The 24,377-nt window shown below is 33.5% G+C and overlaps 1 protein-coding gene across 8 annotated transcripts in view; it reads left to right on the top strand.

The window, feature by feature from the left end:
- RAPGEF6 (Rap guanine nucleotide exchange factor 6) overlaps positions 1-24,377 on the top strand; it is a 197,873-nt gene that overhangs the window by 51,989 nt on the left and 121,507 nt on the right. For 7 of the 8 annotated variants that reach the window (XR_012505623.1, XM_074360608.1, XM_045507759.2 and 4 more), the window contains 2 exons: positions 2,440-2,509; positions 16,129-16,272. Coding sequence is in view for 7 of the 8 variants with exons in the window: in XM_074360608.1 (XP_074216709.1) it covers positions 2,440-2,509; positions 16,129-16,272 (214 nt within the window). In the remaining variant the exon portion in view is untranslated. The remainder of the gene's footprint in view (positions 1-2,439; positions 2,510-16,128; positions 16,273-24,377) is intronic. The other variant, XM_074360609.1, reaches the window with a different exon arrangement.

Raw genomic sequence — 24,377 nt, 5'->3', positions numbered from 1 at the left:
TTACAACATGTCAGTTTCTGGTATACAACATAATGTTCCAGTCAAACATATATATACTTATAGTTGTTTTCATGTTCTTTTTCATTAGAGGTTATTACAAGATATTGAATATAGTTCTGTATACCATACAGAAGAAATTTGTTTTTTAATCTATTTTTGTGTATAGTAGTTAATATTTGCAAATCTCATACTCCCAGATTTATATCTTCCCCATCCCCTTTCCTCTAAAACTAAGATTGTTCACTGTGTCTCCTAATCTTTTTCTCTTTTGTACACAAGTTCATTAGTATATTCTTTTTTCTTCTTTAGATTCCACATATGAATGATATCATATGGTAGTTTTCTTTCTGTTTATGGCTTACTTCATTTACAGTGACATTCTCCACATCCCTTTGTGTTGCTGCAAATGATTTTTTATGGCTGAATAGTATTCCATTATATAAATATACCATAGCTTCTTTATCCAGTCACATGTCGATGGACATTTAGGTTGCTTCCATGTCTTGGCTATTGTATGTGATGCTTCTGTGTACATTGGGGTTCAAGACATGCAACTTTTATGTTGCTGGGATCCAGCTTTCGTTGTATGTCTTTAGTGTACCCTTAGGCTTTCTTCTGACATGCATATTAGCTTATTGGAATCTGTTTATTCACTTGAGTTTTTAATATTTGTTTAAGCAAGTCCAGCACTTCCTTAGTGTAGGGCTAATTTATCACATTACAAGTGAAATATGTATCTGAAAATCCCTCCCAGTGTTCTGTGTCTAACATGGTCTTTCCACTCTGGCTTGTAGTTGGTTTTTTCTCTTGTGTTCATAGTGTTCACCCGAAGATCACCAGAGCACATATGTGCACTCATGCATGCGCTCTCATGCACATTCCTGTTTCTCTGTCTCTCTTCCTCTCACTCTGCTGCTCTCTTCTTTCACATAACCTGCCCTATAAATTTTAAAGATCTCTCCCCCATCACCCATACCCCAAAACTTCTGTCTCTTCAGTTGAGATTTGCCGGGTCTCTTAGGCTTCTCTTTTCTTGCATTGCGGCTTAGAGATTGCCTGTAGGTAGTAAAATTGAGATATTGTAGCGATCATCTTAGTTTTTTGGTTCCACCTCTTAGGGATCACATCACTGTGTTGCTTGCTTTCCAGTGTCTTGAAACTGCTGTTTAATATGTGTTGTGTGATTTTTCAGTTCTTTCAGGTAGGAGATTAAATCTAGTCCTAGTTATTTCATCTTGAGTGAAAGCAAACTTTCACAAGTTTCCTTTTAATTGTTCTGTGTATTAGAAGAGGTAAGAATTTCTTTAGAGAAATAAAACCAAAAAATAGTCTCCTGCTTAAGAAAAAATGGAAGTGATTTTTTTGTTATGTTTAGAAGTAATTTTGTTGGATTCTGAGTAGGATTTTACTATAACCTTATACTTTATAAATAATTGACTTTTTTATAATATTGAGCTTTTTCATGAAAGTGTGTGCTATGTCGCTTCTTTTATAAAGAACCTGTCAATAAAATTGTATTGTTGTCTTTTATAAATGAGTTTCTTATTTCTTTATTTAGTTTATTTTTTCGTATTTTATATTTTGCTGGCAATATTGGGGTTTTTATATTTGATTATTTTTGTAATAATACTTTATTTGTGTATTTTATAATTGGCCATGGTACTTAATTTTCATTTTGTAACATTTTAGATTGCATTCATAATTTTTCATGTGCACTGTGCATATTAAGTATGTTAATCTTTTGTCTCTAATAAAATTAAGTATTTTTCTGTTCCCCCACCTTTTTAAAAATCCATTTTATCTTTCAAAATGAGAACATCATTGTTTTCCTACATGAAAAAGTGCTTTCTTTTTTGATTTGCTCAGAGATCTTTCTCCTGGATGACATAAAAATGTTCAAATTTTCCTTTGGTACTGCTGCAGTTTTAGTTTTTTCCAAAGAGCTAGTGAATGGCTCCAACACTATTTTTACAAAACAAATCACTTCTGTATTTTACTGCAGTTTAAAAATATATTCAAATGTAAATATTTTTTAAGTTTTAAAAAATACCTGTTATCTAATACCACTTTCAGAATATTTACTTTTATAAAATATTCCATAATTGTGGCTTCACTCTTTATTAGGTGTGATTTTACTTTAATTCAACACATATTGATAGATGTTCAAAATTTGAGGTTGGGCAGATATCTTTTATAATCAATTTTAGAGACTGGTTAAAGGCAGAATTTGAAAAATAATTGTCATACAGCTGTATTGAAACCACTTATATCTGGGCAAGTAAAAGGAAAACTGTTGTTTTAAGAAAATCTTATTAATGTAAGTGATAGGATCAGAATTTCTTGGTTAACATCTAGATTTTGGGGGTTCATTTTTTTTTCGTACGTTGATGTATTTTATTTATAACCTGTGCTAAAGAAATTATTTTTCTGTTTTTATAGTTTTGGTAAGCAGTTTGGAGGAAAAAGAGGATGTGATTGTCTTGTATTAGAGCCTTCAGAAATGATTGTGGTAAGAACTTTAAAGAATGCTGAATTGTTTTTTGATATGCTTTAGTTTCAACTTTAAACTTAGTAGGCTTTTAAACATTCAAGGAGGTTCCATTACTATGACTTTTTAAATACTTAACTAAGTAGCATCAAACCGTATATCAAGTTTAATGTATTTTCTTCTACTTTAAATTTTTTTCTGATGCTTTAGAGAATTTGAAACACGATGTAGTTATATATAAAATGTTGCAAATTTAGTAATTTCTTTTACTGTTTCTACCAGAAATTTTAAATAAGAATTTTGAAAGAAAACTCTGATTTTCCTATTCAAATTAGTTAATAATCTTAGATCATTCATATTCCATGCCCTGTACTTGAGGGAGAGAAATGAAAAAAAGAGACACAATTATATCCAACTAAGAAATGGTTTAGTTCTGAATAATTTTACTTTAAGAGTATGTTTAAGGAATAATTCTTTACTTATTTCTAAGAAAGCTAGGTGGTTGATATAACTTTAGAAAATAGGACTTCTTTTTTTTTTCCGTAGCACCAGAAGAATCCAGAACACACTCCCTTTTTACCTTGGTCTCAAATGACTGTACTTGGAAATACCGGATACTCAATGGATTCTTTGTCCTGATAGCATCTCATGTATGATTAGATTTAAACTGTTGAGAAGTAAGATGAAATTCTTAATGAAGTATTTTAATATCGGGACTTAAAACAACCACTTTTCCTTGCATGATGTCAAAGTCAGGTTGACATCTTCTTTGGGCAGGAAAAAAAAGTACTTACTGTTTTCTTTTCCCTGAACTGGGTCATGTATGTTATCATGAACTCTGTATCCTAAATTTCATGTAAACAAGTGGATTTTAAGCTCCTAAAAGGCAAAGACTATGTCTTACTCTATTTGTGTCTTCTGTAATATTACGTAGCGCTCCCTTCATAGTAAGTATTTGGTAAATGTTGCTTGAATTCAAGTTTGTTCAGTGTTTGCATTGTTTTATCATTAAGTGTTGGTACACATGGCATATCTCTTCAGGCCTCAGAACTCGTTTTTAAATAAATGCATTGAGGGACATGGCAAGAAAACTGTCTCGGGCAATACTGTTTTCTCATTTATTTATTAGTTGAAGTATTTTATATTTCTCATACTTCATGGGCAAAGAATAGTGCTTTTACTGCAGTGTTCTCATATACCCTTGAACAACATAGGTTTGAACTGCTTAGTCCACTTATATGCAGATATTTTTCAGTAGCAAATACTACAGTACTACACAGTCTGTGGTTGGTTGAACCATGGATGCGAGGGGTGGACTATAAGTTATATGTGGATTAAGCCCCGACCTTCTTCGAGGGTCAGATGTACGTTGTTTTTTTTGTTTGTTTGTTTTGTTATATTGTAGTAAAATACACTTAAGTTGATATTTACTGTATTAGCCATATTTTAAATGTACAATTTGTTGATATTTTATAAATGTATGCTCCTTGTAACATACCTCTCTATCAAAATATAAAACATTTCCATCACTCACCTTAAAAAGTAAGGAAATATTCAGAGAATTATAGGGACCTTGCAGAGGGACAGAGGAGCCAGGTTGAAGAGACTCCCATTGGCCAAGTCTGGGACAATTTGAGACTCCAAATAAAAATGTTTAGGAACTGATGATACCCCTCCTGTATAAGATAAGAATTTATAAGTCCTAGTAATATGAATGAATGAAAAGGGAAAGTTCTTCCTGACAGCCACATGTCAACTCTGAAGTCCAGAAGGAGTGATTAAGTTAGAAGATAACTAATGAATGCTTAAACTTGTGACTAATGTTTACTGAGAAACAGAATGCTTACATAGTCCCATGGTATATCCCCACAAATCACTTATGAAGGGAAAGATTACCAAATTTCTGATGGGAAACATAGTGGATACGACTATAACAAAAATCATGGCTACCACCGTCAATATAGGCACAAACTGATATCATAGTACTCCAGATATGATGTACTGAGGAGCACAAAACATCATCTCTGAGATATATTCCTGCCAGAAATGAATGCCTGAAACTAATCATTAAGAAATGACAAGCCAAATAGAAGACATTCTACACATTGACTGGCCTATCTTTAGATATCCCAAAGTCAAGAGACATCACAGAAACACTGTGGAACTGTTCCATATTACAGGAGAAAAAGAGTTATAACTAAATATAATGCTTGATATTGCATTAAATTTTGGAGGCAGGAGAAGAGCATAGCTATAAATGATGATGTTGGCATAATTGATAAAATTTGAACATAGACTATGGATTAGCTAATACGGAAATTTCTGATTTTGATCATTGTACTGGTATTTATGTAAGACAAAGTCTTTGTCTTTAGGAAGTACATGTTGGCATATTTTAGAGTCAGGAATTACTATCTCTTCAATTTATACCCAAATGTTTCAAAAAGGAGAATATGTGTATATAAAAAATTTTAAATCACACACAAAAAATCCACGTCAAGTATATGTATTTATGATTGGTAATCTTTTAATTCCAAAACTATTGTATTGATGATTAGCATACTTAAAAACGCTTTATGAGTTACAGGAGAAAATAATCCAAATAACTTAAGATTTTTACTTGAAATTTCTGAAGGATTTTATTTTCATTCCACCATATTGATGATTCTTAATTTTTTTTTTTTGTAGTTTTTCATTATTACTGTATCCTTTGAACTACAAAATTGTACTGAACATTTTCGTATCAGTACAGATCTTGGATACCTCAGTGTATTTTTTAGGTAAAATAATTCAGAATTCATAAAAATGCTTGATCAAAGTATACTTATATTTATAAGTAATATGTTTACTATTTTGGTAAGTTCTGTCAATTGGTTTTACTTTGTATGTATTTATACTAATTTGAGTAACTGCACTGGTGATTGGGAATGCCTGTTTCTGAATACCTTCCTGATAACCAGTTAGGTTAATCATCTTACTCTGACATGTTTTAAGGAAATCTTGTTTTAAATGTGCATATTCTCATATGCTTTATGAGGAATTTATTTTTCTTATTATTTATATCTCTTGCCAATTTTTCCGCTTAGATTATTCTTTATTTGTTCATTAGAACTTTTTATTACTAGATAAATGAGCCCTTTTGTTTATAAGAGAGAACTTTTTATTACTGGGTAAATGAGCCCTTTTGTTCATAAGAAGCTGTTTACTATTTTTTCATTTTATATGTAAAGTGAATTTTGTGTCAGTAATAATTTTTTTTAATCTATTGGTTTTTTTTTTTTCCTCTTAGGATGTTTTGGTTTGGGGTCATGCTTATTAGAAAGACCTTCCGCATGACAAGATTATTGAACTTTTAAAACCTGTATCACTTAATACAGTTTTATAAGTTCATTGTTTAATTAAACTTTTAAATCTCACTTTTTCTGGGCAGCTGGAGACAACGATAACCACTTAACTACCTGTCTCCCAATCTTGCCCCTAAAAACAGTGCAAAACTACAAAGAGAGTATATGAAATCTATACACAAACTATGCTCGCAGCATAACTTGAAGACAGTGGATGCTCAAACTTGAAAATAATTGTAAATAAAAAGAAAGAAACCAGTTCCCAGCATGTTCTCTCTCATACGCCATCTCTACTCCCAGCCTTCAGCAAGGTTTTGTGGTGACCAAAGGCCAACCAAACAGATCCATAGAAAATACAGAAAAAGAAAGGTAGCAAATAGACCTAAGGTTGACCTGCACTGCCAGAAACACTAACTTCACACTAAGTTTAAAATTAAATATGTGTGTCTGTGTATGTATGGTAGATCAGAACAGGGACTACAGAGAAGTTATTTAAAATTACGAGCTATTTGCAGAAATAGTCTTCCAAAGACATAGCTTCAGGGTTAAGACAAAAGTTAAAAGAGAAACAATCTCCTTTTGGCCTTTAAGTCGTGAAGAAGAAGCACATGGTTAAGTTTTAGTTTCCTGCAAGACAAAATGAATACAGAATCAGAGTCTTAAAACCCCTTCTCCCACTAGCAAAACAAAAAAAAGTATTCTAAAATATCTGGACTTCAAAGTATTTGACAAAAGAAGTGCTGTAAACTGGGAATCTTGTAAGACATCCTAATACCACAAAATGGTAAAAAGGGAGGCTTGATAAATCCATATATAGCTATTATAAAATATAAGAAAATGAGAATTACTACATGTCAACTGATTCCTCCTCACCCCAGAAAAACAACCATGTAGATGAAAACTGTGGTCACATCCAGACTGAATTAAACATTCTCAATCAAGCAATTGAAGATAATAAAAAAGGAAAGTGTAGAAGCAGAAATTCAAAAACCCAAGAAAAGAAAATGATAAAAAAAAAAAGAGTAAAAAGAATATGAACTTAGTAAAGAAGTGGAAAACAAAAAAATTATTTAGAAACAAATTATAAGGTGCCCTAGGGAGAATAGACTCAAATGAAAATTTAATAAGATGCATTGAAGAGAGGCAGGAGAAGAATCAAGTGAATGAAAGTGACACAAATAATGAAGTAAAAGCCTCAGAGATTCTGTGTTACTTACTTGAAAGTTGCTAAGAGAGGAGGTCTTAAACCTCACTACAAAAAAATGAGGTGATAATTATTGTGATGTGATGGAGGTGTTAGCTAAAGTCGTGGGTGGTAATCATTTTGTAATATGTAAATATATCAATACTGTGGTACACTTTAAACTTACACAGTGTTGTATGTCAGTCTCAAAGCTGGAAAAAAGTGTCAGAGAAAATAGTGGAAATTAAAGACAGGCAACAGAGAAATTGTATTCATAATTCTAGGGTCCCAAGAAAGAAAAATCAGTGAAAAAGAACTAATATTTAAAGCTATATTCGAAGAAAGTCCTTCAGAAATTGTAAATGATTTGCATCTGCACATTAAAAGACTCCACTGAATCCTGGCGAAATTAGCCCAAAAAGATCATCTCTAAGACATTTCCTAGAAAAACTGTAAGATTTCAAAGATAATAAAAGCCTCATGCTTCCAAGTGAAAACATCACATAACTTCCAAAGGTGAAAGAATTGCACTGGTTCAAACATTTAAAAATGCACTGAGACAACCAAAGCAAGGCAACAGTGGAGCAGCACTTAAAAAAAAAAAAAAAAGAAAAGAAAACTCAAAGAAAGAAAGTATGAACCAAGGATTTTATATTCAGCCATACTCTTTCGTATCACAATTGTGGAGAAACAGTTTTCAGTGTATAAGAATTTAGGGATTTATATACCCTTGAGCTATTTTTTTAAGATATCTACTAGAGGATATTTTATCCATTTGAGCAATAACTGAGAAAACCTCAGTAAAAGAAATTATAATGAGCATTTAGAATATATGGATGTAAAATAGAGTTACCATATATTCCAGCAATTCCACTCTTGGGCATACATCTGAAGAAGACAAAAACTCTAGTTCAATGAGATACATACCCCCTAGTGTTAATAGCAGCACTATTTGCAATAGCCAAGACAGAAACAGCCTAAATACTCATTTACAGAAGAATGGATAAAGAAGATGTGGTATGTATACACACACTTGCGCATGTGCACATGTGTGTGTGCGTACACACACACACAATGGAATCATTATAAAAATGAGAAAATATTTTGAACTGAATGAAGATGACATATCGAAATGTGTGAAATTCACCTTAAACCTTTCTTGCTGAGCAATTTAAGCCTTAATGTTGTAAAGATGAAAGGCTGTAAGCAGGCCTGCTCTTTTTCTGGTAGGAAACATGACTTCATCCTTCAAGATTGCTTGCTATAAACACAGCTCTGAGAAATGACCCAGTTAATGAGTGGTTAGGACTTCGCCTTCTTGACAAACCCAGCAAAATATGTAGAAGCACAAGAGGCCCAAGGAAGTTTGTCTTTTCCCAACAGATAGTAAAAGGGAAATAATAAGATAGGTGGACAGTAACAGTGTGGCAAGGGTGTAGAGAAAGTAAAGTCCTCATACATTGCTGGAGGTATATAAAATGATGCAGCCATTTTGGAGAACTGTTCGACAGTTCTTCAAACAGTTAAAAATAGAATTACCATATGACCCGTCAGTTCCACTCCTAAGTATATATTCAGGAGAACTGAAAATTGTTGCCCATATAAAATCTTTTTTTTAAGTGTACATATGTGTACTGCCATTGTTTCTAAGAACAGATTAGAGCTTTAGCTTTTTAAACTTACATAGTTATCAAAGGAATAAAGCCAACCACAAAATGGGAATCAACAGAATGCGGTAATCAAATCATAAAGGACAGTCAGTTGTGCTTACATACATTCAAGAATTCAGTCATCTAAGTTATAAATAATAAGTAGTTCATTTGTGTCCTTATTTTTTTAATTTAATTTAATTTTTTAGATTCCACATATAAGTGATGTCGTACGGCATTTTTCTTTCTCTATCCTGGAACACTACACTTAGAATGATGATCTTCAGGGTCATCCATGTTGCTGCAAATGGCATTATTTTATTCTTGTTTATGACTTGGTAGTGTTCCACTGTAAATATGTACCACATCTTCTTTATCCAGTCATCTGTTGATGAACATTTGGGTTGTTTCCCTTTCTTGGCTACTGTAAATAGTGCTGCTGTGAACATTGGGGTGCATGTGTCTTTTTGAATTTTATTTTTACTCTGGGTTTAGGCCCAGGAGTGGAATTGATGGGTCACATGTTCTGTCTACTTTCAGTTTTTTAAGGAACCTCCATGCTGTCTTCCATAGTGGCTGCACCAATCTACACTCCTACCAACAGTGTAGAAGAGTTCCCTTTTCTCCACACTCTTTCCAGCATCTATCATTTGTAGGTTTTTCAGTGATGGCCATCCTGGCTGGTGTGGGGTGATGTCTCATTGTAGTTTTGATCTGCATTTCTCTGACAATTAGCAGTGCTAAACATTTCTTCATGTGCCTATTGACCATTTGTGTGTCTTCATTGGAGAATTGCTTGTTTAGGTCTTCTGACCATTTTTGGATTGGATTGCTTGTGTGTTTGATATTAAAGTGTATGAGCTGTTTGTATATTTTGGAAATAATCCCTTTTCAGCTGCATCATTTGCAAATATTTTCTCCCATTTTGTAGGTTGTCTTTTCATTTTGTTGATGGTATCCTTAGCTGTGCAAAAGCTTTTAAGTTTAATTAGATCCCATTTGTTTATTTTTGCTTTCATTTCCATTACTCCAGAAGTTGGTTTAAAAAATGTATTGCTGTGATTTGTGTCTGCGAGTGTTCTGCTTATGTCTTCCTCTAGGAGTTTTATAGTATCTGGTTTTACATTTAAGTCTTTAATCCATTTTGAGTTTATTTTTATACATGGTATTTGAGAATGTTCTGATTTCATTCTTTTACATATAGCTGTCCAGTTTTTCCAGCACCACTTATTGAAGAGACTGTCTTTTCTCCATTGTATATTCTTGCCTCCTTAGTCATAGATTAATTGACCATAAGTGTGTGAGATTATTTCTGGAATTTCTATCCTGTTCTGTTGATCTCTGTGTTTGTTGTTGTGCCAGCACCATACTGTTTTGATTACTGCAGCTTTGTAGTATAGTCTGAAGTCAGGGAGTATGATTCCCCCAGCTATGTTCTTTTTCAAGATTGTTTCGGCTGTTAGGGCCAGCTCTTCTGATAAGTCTACTTAAAAATAACTGAAGTTAATAAGTAACAAAGCTTATAAAAGTTTAATACTGTTGACTGTATCCAAATGTAATTGCTGTTGTCCAGTATTTTAGTTCTACTTTTTTATCCCACAAATTTTGCCTTATTGTATTGTTTTATGCAATCATTATTTGTGGAGATTCAACCATGTATTTAGCATTTCTTTGCTTTTAATTCTTTTTATTGAAGGGGGAGGAGGACATCAGGTTTATTTTATTTATTTATTTATTTTTAGAGGCAATATTGAGGATTGAACCCAAGACCTCAGGCATACTAAGCATGTACTCTACCACTTGAGCTATACTCTCCCTGCTTTTAATTCTTTCTTACATTGAGACCTTAGTTACAGGAACATTTGTGTTAAATGTGAGGCATACCCTTTAAAACATTCTTTAATAAAGGGGTTTTGTTGGTAAACATCTAAGCTGGATGTCTTGTTTATTTCTGTTTTTTTTCCCTGAAAATAACTTTATTTCACTTTATTCTTAAGGATTGTTTTTCTGTGAATACAATTTTAGGAAAAAAATCGTTCCCTCTCCTCCCCCTCAGCAGTCAGTACATTCTGTTTTCTAGCATGCATTGTTTTTGAGAAGTCATTTTTTTTAAATTGAAGTACAGTTAATTACAGTGTGTCAATTTCTGGTGTACAGCACAACGTTCCAGTTATGCATATACATACATATATTTGTTTTCATATTCTTTTCATTAAAGGTTATTATAAGATACTGAATATATAGTTCCCTGTGCTATACAGAAATCATTTATTTAGTTGCTCTTCCTTTATTAGCTGATCTGTGTTTTCCTTCTGGCTGCACTGAAAGTCTTATGTTTTGTTTTCTGTGTAAATTTGTAGTTGCGGTTTTTAATTATCCTGCTTTGGATTTGTTGGCTTTTTTTTTTTTAAATAAAAAATTCTCAGTCATTTTCTCTCTGGACGTTGTCTTCGTTCCTCTTTCTACTGCTGTCACCATCTTGAGCTTAGTTTAAGTAGATGTTCAATATTTTCAACCTATTCTCTGTATTTCTTAAGATTTCTTATTTTTCATCTCATCCTCACTTTGTGCTGCTTACTGTATTTCCCAATTCACTAATTTTATTTTTAGTTACATCTTCATATACCATTTAATTCCTTCATTTTTCTTTTTTTACTCTTCTCTCTCATTTTGGATAATTTCTGTTGGCCTATGTTTAAGCTCATTGATTCTTAAATCAGTTGCATGAAGTCTACTGATGAGCTTATCAAAGGCATTCTTCATCTTCAGTACCATGTGTTTGTTTCTAACATTTTCATTTTACTCTAATGTTTTCTTTGTGTTTGCTTAAACTCTCTGTCTATTCATATTGTCCACTTTTTCCACTGATCCTTTACCATATTAATTACAGTTAATTTACATTCTCTGATATTTCCAGCATCTGGATCATCTCTTAATTTTCAGTGGCTGCTGTGTTGATTCCTTTGTCGCTTGGCAGTGTTTTTTTTCTTTTAACCTTTTAAAATTTTTATGTGAATCATTATTTTGGATTTAATGCTAGATATTCTGTGTAGGACAAAGGGTAGATAGCGTTTAGGCCTGGAGATGAACACACCTCTTCTTCTGCTAGAGTTGAGCCAGGTTTGGATTTTTTTGTTATGGTTATCTTCATTGCACCAGTGGGGTTTCAAATTCCTCTAGTGTTGCTTTGTAGTTTGGGGTCGGACTGTTTTGGGGGAAGATTTTTCTAAGTGTTCCTGCTCTGCTCTCAGTTTTAGTCCTTCTTTCTGCCCTTGTGTTTTAGACAGGATATATCTCCCATGTTCTTATCCCTCTTCGAAATATAGATTGTTATTTCTTGTTACTCATTGCTTGCTAGCCTGTCAGTGAGGAGGGATTGCACTTGAGGGGGATTTTTATTTTGGATACTTGTCAGTTCTTAACCTGCTTGGTTGCATTTATAATCTCTGGCTCATTTTCAAGTTTCTTTTAAATTTTTTATTACAGCGTTATATTTTCTGATATTTCCAATATATTGAAATATTTGCAGATATAATTCTGCTGTCTTTTTTGTCCATTATTGCTCATCATGTCTTATTTGTGCTTGTGATTGGGTTTTGTTATTGTTGGGGTTTTTTGGGTTTTGTTTTGGGGTTTTTGGGGGGGATTTTTTGTACTTAAGTTCATGTGTCTTGAACTTTAGGTGTGGAAATTCTTTAGACGTTTGGTTTAAAGTTGCATTCTTGCAACAAGGTTTTAGAGGCTTTTGCACTTAAGATATTATGAATTAAAATTATAGACTTGAATAAAAGATTATTTCTCAGGGGAAAAGCTTTTTTCTTCCATTGCTCCCGCCTCCCCACCTCCTCCGTGTATACCCCATACTCCCAAAATTCTCTCAGTGCTAAGCAATTTTTCTTGCTGTCTTCTGCTGGATGAGTTTAAACCTTGCTCACAATCCTTACAGTGAGGGTATAGGTTTTTAGGATGAGTTAAGTCTCCTATCGGTTCCCCATCTCTGGTGGATTTTCTGTTTTATTCTCTTTCTCTCTTATCCTACAGCCATCAAAATGGAAGGTCTTTTCTCTAAAGTTAAGAAATCATCTGATGGATTAGGGGTTTTGTTGCTAGCCTACCTCCTGGTATTCTTGCCTTCACTTTATTCTTTGCATTTGGATTCCTTACTTTGTGCCATTTCACTGTGTTTACAATGTGTTTTTTTTTTTTTTCTTCATGTTTCAGTTTTATTCAGAGGGAGCTTTGTTAAGGGCACTTAATCCTTTATACATTGTTTACTTTTTGTTGTTGTTGTTGTTGTTCATTTAGTAGTTTTTCCCAAATGTTTGGGATTAGAAACTCCTTTCCTAAATTTAATTTACTACTATTTATATTTTGAAAATCCTTTATTGTTTAAATCAGTGCTTCTGCTCAATAAATGGTATCTATTATAAGCTCTGAGAATCATATAATACTGGAATTTCACCTACAGTAGATAATCTGGTTCACCTGTGGGATAGGGCAGTATAAAGTAGATGAACTTTTTAGTCACACTTTGAATCCTTACTCACCCACTTGTGTGAGTTATTTCAATTTTGTGAGACTGTACCATCTATTAAAGACTAGCAATATAATAGGGTCGTTCTGAGCCTTCAGGGATGTAACTTAGAGTTTCTGGTACATGATCTAGTGTAGTGATTTAGTAAATACAGTGGTTCTCCCATCACTTTTTAGAAGAAGAAATTGAATCTCAAGGAGGAAACATGTATTTGCTACCTACACAAAATTCTGTAGTTGTTGAGTCAGAAATTAATCCCCTGTCTGTTCTGGGTTTTGTCTTTCATAAGAGTAATACTCAATAACTTATTCTGCCTGCTTGTATTTCCAAAGTTTAACATATTTGGGGAGAAAGAATTTAATGTAATGCCCACTTTGGCAAACTTTTTGAATAAGTGAACAAAGATGAATATGAGTATAATGCAGTTCCTGTCCTAAGGAGTTTATAGTGAGGTAAGCTTATCTAATAATTATGACCAATATGCTTAGTGCTATAAAAGAAGTAGTTTCTTCCTAGGGCAGAGGTGGGGTTGTTTGAACTGGGTCATGAGGTATGTGTAGCATGCCAGGATGTTAGCAAAGGAAGAATGGGCTTTTAGGGAGAGTAATGCAAATGTATGCAAAGGCCTGAAGGCAGTCTAGGTTGCGTACAGGTAATAAACCAGTTGCAAGGAATGTCTCTTGTGATTATGAAAGAGGTGACTATTGAGATGTGTCTTAAATGATTGGTAGTGTTTTAGCATGTGAAGATAGAATAGATAGGGTAACAGATACTGAGGAAATAAAGTTACTTAGCAGAATATAAGTTACTAATGTATAGGCACCTATGAGTAGTCACACTGATTTAGCTGCTACTTACCCTTGAGCTCTCACACCTGAAAAAGAACAGCTTAGACATAGACTCTTTCTGAGAAGTCATCAGGAGGTTTTGCATATCTCACTAGAGCTTGTAGATGAGAGAGTTTTTTGGGGGGAGGAGGATAAGGGAGCAGTTTTTCCAGGCTTCCACGTATAAGATAAAGCAATAAAAATATTTTGGGGATAGAGTGTATGTGGCTTTGAATATCAAATGTAATAGCTTAAAATTTATTTGGTAACCATTAGCAGCCCATTGTAGCATTTTGAACAGGAGACCTGACGTAATGATGATTTATCTAGGTGATTTGTCTGACCGTGTAGAATAGAGTTAGGAACATATCTGAAGCAGCAGGCTCAGGATTAAGTAAATAAGACTTGAAAAAGGGATGGTGGTAATGGGAATGAAAGAAAAGGCACTGTGAGAGGGATTTCTAAAAAAGATTTGACAAATTCTAAGAAATGACTGAAGATAAGATTTAGAAGACAAGCAGGGGAGTTGGAAATGTTGAAATTTCATACTTGGGTGACTAGGAAATTTCTGATATTAGCGAGAGATGTGACATTAGCAAAAAAAGTAGTTCAGGGAGAAAACTGAAACCTGGTTTAAAGAAAACTTCAGACCATGTCAATATTCCTTTGTAAAAGTAATTTTTAAAAATTACGGTGTAGTCTGTAGTTAAATAGGCAGTGTAGTCTTTTTTCCCTTCCAGCTTTATTGAGGTATAATTAACATACAGGACTGTTCTAAGTTTAAGGCATACTGATTTGACTTACTGTGATAATCACTTCAAGATATATGTAAGTTTTGTGAACATCTGTCATCTCATATAGATAGAAAATTAAAGAAATAGGAAAAATTACTTTTCTTGTGATGAGAACTCTTAGGATTTACTCTCTTAACTTACAACATACAACAGTTCCTATATATAACATTTAACAGTGTTAATTATATTTATCATGCTGTACATTACTTCTCTTGTGACTGAAAGTTTGTACCTTTTGACTGCCTTCATCCAGTTCTCCCTCCTCCTAAACCCCCCCTTTGGGAACCACAAATCTTGCCTCTTTTTCTGTGAGTTTGTTTGTTTTTAAAGTATAACTGACCTACAACACTGTGTTAGTTCCTGTTAGCGAAAATAGTGATTTGGTATTTCTCTACATTTCAAAATGATCACCACGATGAGTCTAATTACCATCTGTCACCATACAGAAATATTACATAGTTATTGACTGTATTCCCCTCACTGTACATTTCATACTCGCAACTCCTTTATTTTGCGGCTGTAAGTTTGTACCTTTTAATCACCCTCTCCTGTTTCTTTCCTTCCCTCCAGCCCTCTCCCCTGGCAGTGTAATCTTGTATCAGTAACATAAGCTTTGGAGACAGGCCTGTATTCCGGGTCACCTTTAAAGGTATCACTGTTATGAGACTGGAAAGTCACTGATCTCTTTGGGTTTGACATTGCTCATCTGTAAACTAGAAATAGCAATACCTGATTACAAGGCTGTTGTGGAAACTAAATAATGTAATATATATGCGTGCTGGCCTATTTTAAGCCCTTGATAAATGTTAGTTTTCCCTTCTTGCTTAGAAGATGCCAGCCTTTTGTATTTTTGGCTTTTTTCACACATTAAAATGGACACCAAAGGATAATACATGGAGCATTTTTGTTTCACTGTTTAGCAATTCACTGAAATCATAACCATGATTGTTTGCTAAAGTGTGTGTGTAATCTGGCAGCTTGTAATTAGACTCAAAAGTTGTAATTGTTGAAAGTGTAGGTGTAGTTAACAGCCATCATTTCTGGTAAGTGACGTTACTTAGAGGATATATGTTTATGTGAGCAAGAGAGACTGTTTCCTGGAAGGAAACTGTGGTCTCGAGATCTTTATAATATTATCACCTTTAATCTTTCTGAACTCAAGAGCATTGTTTTATACAGACTGTTTTCTTTGAGGCAGTTTCTTGCATGAAGTAAATGAAGCCTCCTTATGAGTCTATTAAGACTCCATAGACTGTCAGTAATATGGAAAAATTGGATGTTTAATCAAGAATGTGAACATGTGTTTCAGGTAGAGAATTCCAAAGATAATGAAGATAGTATTTTACAAAGAGAAATTCCTGCCAGACAATCTCGAAGAAGGTTTCGGAAAATTAACTATAAAGGAGAACGCCAAACCATTACTGATGATGTGGACACTAACAGCTATCTTTCTGTAAGTATATTTGGGGAAATTTCATGGATTTTCCTTAATGTTCATACGCAGTATCTTTAATTTACGTGTATTTTTGGTAATAACAACACATGGAGCTCTACATATAAAAGTTTGGGTCAGGTAAATATATTTAGGTAATTTTTTTAAATGCTTCTGCTGTGTTGAGTTGGGTAGAAATACTCTTACAGGTGGGTTTTTTGTTTTTGTTTATACGATGCAATTTTTTCTTAATGTATCTTTTTAGAAATATTTGTGGATTTTCTTGCTTTTGTTGCCTGAATGGAATATAAATTAGAGTCCTCAGAACTCCAGATATAGACTCATTGGGAGCTATTTTCTGTTACGCAGTAACAGAAGTAAAAATGTCAATTCTTCCATTAAGGTGGAGGGAAATTATACTTAACGTGTGTTGTGTTTTCACATGCAAATATTGAAAAAGAGGCAGATGAAATAAATAACTTTTGTAATACCAGAAGAAACATAAACTGTTTATTCAGAAGTCTTTAATTTGGTAGTGGTAGGTGCTTCTTTTTAGACTGAAAAGTAGTTAAATCAAGAAGTGAGGATTAAAAAAAAACCAAAGGAAACCATAAACAAAACAAAAATGACAACCTATGGAATGGGAGAAAATTTTTGCAAAAGATGAAAGTGACAAAGGCTTCATCTCCAGAATATATAAGCAGCTTATATGACTTGATAAGAAAAAAACAAACAACCCAATCCAAAAATGGGCAGAAGACCTAAACAAGCAATTCTCCAAGGAAGAAATACAAATGATCAATAGGCACATGAAAAAATGCTCAATATCGTTAATTATCAGGGAAATGCAAATCAAAACTACAATGAGGTATCACCTCACACCAGTCAGAATGGCCGTCATTCAAAAGTCCACAAATGACAAATGCTGGAGAGGCTGTGGAGAAAAGGGAACCCTCCTACACTGCTGGTGGGAATGCAGGTTGGTGCAGCCGCTGTGGAAAACAGTATGGAGATTCCTCAAAAGACTAGGAATAGACTTACCATATGACCCAGGAATCCTGCTCCTGGGCATATATCCAGAAGGAACCTTACTTCAAAAAGACACCTGCACCCCAGTGTTCATAGCAGCACTATTTCCAATAGCCAAGACATGGGAACAGCCTAAGTGTCCATCAATAGATGACTGGATAAAGAAGAAGTGGTATATTTATACAATGGAATACTATTCAGCCATAAAAACCGACAACATAACACTATTTGCAGCAACATGGATGTTCCTGGAGAATGTCATTCTAAGTGAAGTAAGCCAGAAAGAGAAAGAAAAATACCATATGAGATTGCTTATATGTGGAATCTAAAAAGAAAAACAAACAAACAAAATATAAATACAAAACAGAAACAGACTCATAGACATAGAATACAAACTTGTGGTTGCCAAGGGGGTGGATGGTGGGAAGGGACAGATTAGGAGTTCAAAATTTGTAGATACTGACAGGCATATGCAGAATAGATAAACAAGATTATCCTGTATAGCACAGGGAAATATATACAAATCTGGTGGTAGTTCACAGTGAAAAAAAATGTGATAATGAATATGTATGTTCATGCATAACGGAAAAATTGTGCTTTACACTGGAAATTGACACAACATTGTAAACTGACTATAACTGAATAAAAAAAATGTTAAAAAAATAATTGTTTTTCAAAAAGAAGAATTCAGGATACTCCAAGAAAAAGAATAAATCCAAGTGTATTTATTATAAGCTTTCAGTGGAGTCATGTTCCCCCCACATATAAAAACAGTGTAGAGATTGATGGCAGCAAAATTCCCAAGGGTATGTTTAGTTCTTTTGGTTGTCAGAAACACAAATTTACCTATTCTGTGTTAGGAATAAGGAGGATGATTTAGGGAGTTGTTTGTAGTAGAATAAATATTAAAGTTAAGGCAGCTCTAAGGATTTAGTTACATTTGCCTAATTTCATTAATTGAATACTCTATTTCTGACAACAAACTCTAACATATGAAATAGTCTTCAAATTTTTTTATTACATAAGGTTCATTTCCTGTTATTATTATTTAATAATTTCCTTTTCTGTTTATATAATAAATTTCCCTGTCACTAATTAATTTAAGTTTTAATTTAAGTTTTGCATTATTATACAAGTGATATGTCTGTTTTTTAAAACTTAAAAGTTGATTAGTCCCACCAACCAATTATGTAATCTTTGATGACATTTTATACATTCTTGGGTAAAGCTTTTTTCAACATATAGACAGATAGGTAGGCTCTTTGGGTAACTTTGTAAAACGAATACTTGATCTGTTTTGTAACTTTCAAAAACTTAAATATATAATCTGAACATCTTTGAATATTATTAATTTTTTAACATTATTCTTAATAGTGTTGTACTTCATTTTAATAATTGCCATGATTTATTTATTCAGTTCCCTATATTTTATCATTTGAATTTTACTAGTTTTGTTACTGTTGTTTTAAAATAAGGTGCTAAGTGATTTTGTAGTTATATATGCCCATATCTTGATTTCTTTAGAAAAAATTCCAAGAAGAATAATTGCCTAAAGTTTGTTCAGCTGCACTGTTTGGTTCTCCTTGTATGAAGAAGAATGCATTGTTTGTGTGTTTTGATTACTTGCTTATTCTAGTCTCACCTGTAGTATGTTCTTTTCCCATATAGTTTTGGTGTCATGTAATAAAATCTAGACAGATTGTATATTTTCCCTTGGTAGCTGTGGCTTGTGCTCATGAGTCATTTACTTTTAGTCCTCATATGTGCCCGGAGCTGTTCTCTTCAGGATATGCTGGTTTCGTGATTGGACCAGAAAGCAGTAGGCACACTGCTTGGGATACTGTCCATAAAGTCTAAGTAAAGTGTGGCATTTTCACATGTAAAGGCTTGTTCAGCTAGTTTTAGGTAGTTATCCTGTTGAGCTGTCAGCAGTTTGGCAGCTCATGGAAGGGAGAGGACTAAGTTGATTCAACTTAGACAAGACATATTATTAACCATTAGACTGAGTTAGAGAATGATATTTGGTCATGTTACTTGCATGTGCTATCTCTTGAAGTAATAGGAGTCTTTTCTCAAAGGGAGTTTTTCAGGCAGCTTAGAAAATGCAGTGTTAAAGAGATTTTAATTTAGTTTTAAATGAAACCTATGCATCTGGCCAAATTCTTCTGTCTTGGTAGTTACTCTTGATAAGGATGCTTTGTAGCAACATTTTTTTTTTTTTTTTTTTCTTTTCATTGTTCATTTCCAGGGTATAGCAAAGTGATTCAGTTATTTTTTTTCAGATTATATTCCATTATAGGTTATTATAAGATACTGAATATAATTTCCTATGCTGTACACTAAATCCTTGTTGCTTATCTATTTTATGTATAATAGTTGTATCTGTTAATCCCATTTTCCTAATTTGTCCCCCCGTCCTCTCTCTCCCCTTTGATAACCGTAATTTTGTTTTCTATGTCTGTGAGTCTGTTTGTTTTGTATATAGATTCATTTGTATCATTTTTAGGTTACATGTATAAGTGGTATCATGTAATATTTGTCTTTGGCTTAACTCACTAAGTATAATATTCTATAGGTCCATCTATGTTGCTGCAAATGGCAATATTTCCTTTTTATGGCTGAGTAATATTCCTTTCCGTACATATACCACATCTTAAGCAAATCATCTGTGGAGGGACCTTGGGTTATTTCCATGTCATGGCTGTTGTAAAGAGTGCTGCTGTGAACATGGGGGTGCATGTATCTTTTTGCATTGGAATTTTGTCCTTTTTGGATGTATGCCCAAGGGTGGGATTGATGGATCATATGGTAGCTCTATTTTGAGTTTTTTAAGGAACCTCCATGTTGCTTTCCATAGTGGCTGTACCAGTTTACATTCCCACCAACAGTGTAGGAGGGTTCCCTTTTCCCTGCACCTTTTTGGGCATTTATTATTTGTAGACTTTTTGATGATAGCCGTGAACAGTGTGAGGTGATACCTCATTGTGGTTTTGATTTGCATTTCTCTAATAATTAGCAATGCTGAGCATCTTTTCATGTGCCTGTTTTTTTTTTTTAACATTTTTTATTGATTTATAATCATTTTACAATGTTGTGTCAAATTCCAGTGTTCAGCACAATTTTTCAGTCATACATGGACATATACACACTCATGTGCCTGTTAATATTCTGAATGTCTTCTTTAGAGAAATGTCTGTTTAGATCTTTTGCCCATTTTTTGATTGGGTTGTTTGTGTTTTTTGATACTGAACTGTTTGTATATTTTGGAAATTAAGCAATTTTTGATCATATCATTTGCCAATATTTTCTCCCAGTCCGTAGGTTGTCTTTTCACTTTGTTTATGATTTTCCTTAGCTGTGCAAATGCTTGTAGTATTATTAGGTCCCATTTGTTTATTCTTGTTTTTCCCTCTTAGGAGACTGACCTAAGAAATATTACTGTGATTTATGTCTGCAAATGTTTTGTCTATGTTCTCTTTTAGGAAGTTTATGGTGTCATGTCTTATATTTAAGTCTATAAGCCATTTATTTTTGTGTATGGTATGAGGGAGTGTTCCACTTCATTGATTTACATGCAGTTGGTTGTTCAGCTTTCCCGACATCAGTTGCTGAAGAGACTGGTTTTTCTCAGTTGTGTATTCTTCCCTCCTTTGTCAAAGATTAATGGACTGTAAGCGTGTAGGTTTATTTCTGGACTCTTTATTCTACTTCATTGATCTATATGTCTGCGTGTGTGCCAGTACCACACTGTTTTGATTATTGTAGCTTTGTAGTATTGTCTGAAGTCTCAGAGGGATATGACTCCAGCTTTGTTCTTTTTCCTCATAATTGCTTTGGCAGTTTGGGTCTTTTGTCATTCCATATAAATTTTAGAAATTTTCTAGTTCTGTTGAGAATGTCATAGGTGTTTTGATAGGGATTGCATTGAATCTGTAGATTGCTATGGGTAATATATAGCCCCTTTAAAAATATTAATTCCAATTCAGTAGCATGGGATATCTTTGCCTTTCTTTGAATCATCTTCCAATTTCCTTTATCAGTGTTTTTTTACCGTTTTCAGTGTATAGGTCTTTCACCTCGTTGGTTAAGTTTTTTCCTAGGTGGGTTGGTTTTTTTTTTAATGCAATTTTAAAGGGATTTTTTTTTAACTTTCTCTGATACTTCATTATTGTAAAGAAATGCAACAGATTTCTGTATATTAATCTTGTATTCTGCTATCTTGCTGAATTCATTTATCAGTTCTGATGGTTTTTGTATGGAGAGTTTAGGGTACTCTATATTATATAGAGTATCATGTCATATGCAAGTAGTGACAGTTTTAGCTTTTCCTTTCCAATTTGGACACCTTTTATTTCTTTTTTTTTGGTCTGAGTGTTGTGGCTAGGACTTCCAATACTATGTTAAAATAGAAGTGGTGAGTGGGTTTCTTTGCCTTGTTCCTGAATTTAGCAGGAAAGCTTTCAGCCTTTCACTGTTGATTATGATGTTGGCTGTGGGTTTGTCATAAATGACTTTTACTGAGATACGTTCCCTCTATACCTACTTTGGTGAGGGTTTTTTTATGAATGGATGTTGAATTTTTGTCAAATTCAAGAGCTCTTAATATTGCTTAGACGAAAGTGACTCTGTTTATCATTGTCGTAGAAGCCTGTGACCTCTCTCAGAACTCAGAGTGGAAAACACAAGTTTGGAAGAAAATTACCAGTTCTCGAAGCCAACTTTAGTTTCTTAAGACACTTACATTTGCTTTGCTGAAAAATCTAAATAGTTTTTTCTGTGCCAGTTGAGATAGTCATGTGGTTTTTGTCTTTCCTTTTGTTAATGTGGTGTATGATTTGCATATGTTGAACCATCCTTGGAACCCTGGAATAAGTCTAACTTGCCATAGTGTATGATCCTTTTTATGCATTTTTGGATTTGAGTTGCTAATATTTTGTTTAGGATTTTTACATCTATATTCATCAAAGATACTGGCCTGTAAATTTTTTTTTTTTGTAGTGTCTTTGTCTGGTTTTGATATCCGTGTGGTGGTGGCTTCATAGGATGAATTTGGGAGCGTTCCTTCCTCTTCAATTTTGGAATAGTTTGTGAATGATAAGTATAAGCTCTTGTAGCAGAAATCTAAATTAGTATTTGTGAAAGCATCCTGTAGATAACTGATTTTATAACTATCATTAGGAGCTTTATTTCTTTTGTTCCACTGTCAGCATTTCAGAGAGGGAGATTGGGAGGAATCATTCTTTAGATAGTAGGAAATTTGATAATTTTCTCATCTGTAAACCATCTTCAACTTATTCTTGCTGGAGTGCTGAAGGTCAAAAATTCTTAAAAATGTAAAGAATATTTTGTTACTGTTGTTTTCTTTATCTTAATTATGTTCAATACATCAAGCTTTTGTGAACATTAAAGATTTTGCATGTGTTTTAAAATTACTTTCTAAATGAATGCTTGGAATTGTTGAAAAAAACGATTTATTCTTATGAAATATTTTCATAGTTTTGTCATACACATTGCTTCATGTAATGATGAGAACCATAATCTTAATGTGAAAGTTTTTTTTTAATGTTAAAAAGAGCACTTCTATAACTGTAATGATGTTTTTGAAACTCCTTTGGGTATTACTCTTAGAGCTTGCGACACTATTAAATGTCTTCGAATATTCTCAGTAATTTCAGAGCTTTTATCTTTGAGGGGGATGTATTTGATATTTAGAAACAGCATGAAGGTGATTGGGAGCAATATTCAGTGAGTAGGATGGATAATTAAGCCAAGTAGAAGTAGTCTAGTATTTAGATGAGCCATCTGTCTTGAATTCTTCCTTCCCTAACTGTATGAGAGGGACATTTTATCTGAACTCTTCATGCTTTGGTTGCTTTACTTCTAAAGGATGGTAGTAACTGGTCTGCCTGTCTTAACGTGGTTGCTGATTTACTTAGAACATGTGTGCATAGTCAAGGTCTAATCAGTCAATGATATAGATGTCAAGATAGATTCTTCATCTCAAATGTTTGTGCCCTCCTCTCATATTACCCATGTCATTGCCTTAGTGTTCACTGCCATTCTTTCTAGAAGTGTTGTAATAACATGTCCCACACTCCCCCAGGCAACTTTCACTGTAAAAGCAGTATTATTTCATTTTAAGAGACTTGAAGAATTTTTTAAGAATTGAAAAGTGTTGTATAATCTCTGTGTTAAGATATCTGCTTCATCATTTTGTTTATTTGATTTTAAGATTTGTTTTTTCTCTCTCTGGTTTCCCTACTCCTAGCATTATTCCTTACCTCTTCTCCTATCCCCTGCCATCTACTAGTCTATTCATTTTTCTTTTTTCAGTCCTAAAAGAATGTTTTAACAGTATTATTTCTATTAAACTCTGAACTCTTTTCATGGCCTACCACCATCTGTCAGAAATTTGAGTGATCTAGCCTTTAAGGATCTAGCATATAGTCTAGACCAGTTCTGTCTATTAGAACTTTCTGCAGTGATGGAAATGTTTTACATCTCTCCTTTCGAAATCGATAGTATCTAGCCACATGTGGCTACACATTAAGCCACGCTTATTAAAGTGTGGCTGCTATGACTAAGGACTTTAATTTTAAATTTAAAATTTTAATTCTAATTTAAATAATTTGTATCATCTTATGGGAGGAGTCCATGATATTTTCTTGGGAGGGTTAGGTACATATCTCTGCATTCCTGTAATATTCCATGCATATACCAATGACCATTCATTACACTACCTTGTAATTATTCAGATGTCTGTCTCTCCTGTCTGAGTATATATGTCTTGAAAATGTGAACCATAATCATATCCTTAGAGCATATTGCATGTCAAAGAAAATAGAGTCCTTGGTTTTATATCAGCTTGTTTAGGTTCCCTTGTAACTTTGGGCAAGTTATGTCACCTTTCTAAGTCTGTTTTTATATATAACCTATAGATTAGTGAAAGAATTAAATAAGATAATATATATAAAGGGCTCTGCCTAATGTTTGATGCTCTAAAAATCAAGCAGTAATGTCAGCAGCTTCTAGTTCTGTTGTTATTATTGAAAATACTCAAAAATATCTTTGTTCCTATTGCTAACAAAATAACTTTA

The sequence above is a fragment of the Camelus bactrianus genome, chromosome 3 (genome assembly GCF_048773025.1).
Source record: "Camelus bactrianus isolate YW-2024 breed Bactrian camel chromosome 3, ASM4877302v1, whole genome shotgun sequence".
Classification (NCBI taxonomy): Eukaryota; Metazoa; Chordata; class Mammalia; order Artiodactyla; family Camelidae; genus Camelus; species Camelus bactrianus.
Note: the sequence above shows the minus strand (reverse complement) of the source record. Positions and strands in the feature narration are given on the sequence as shown.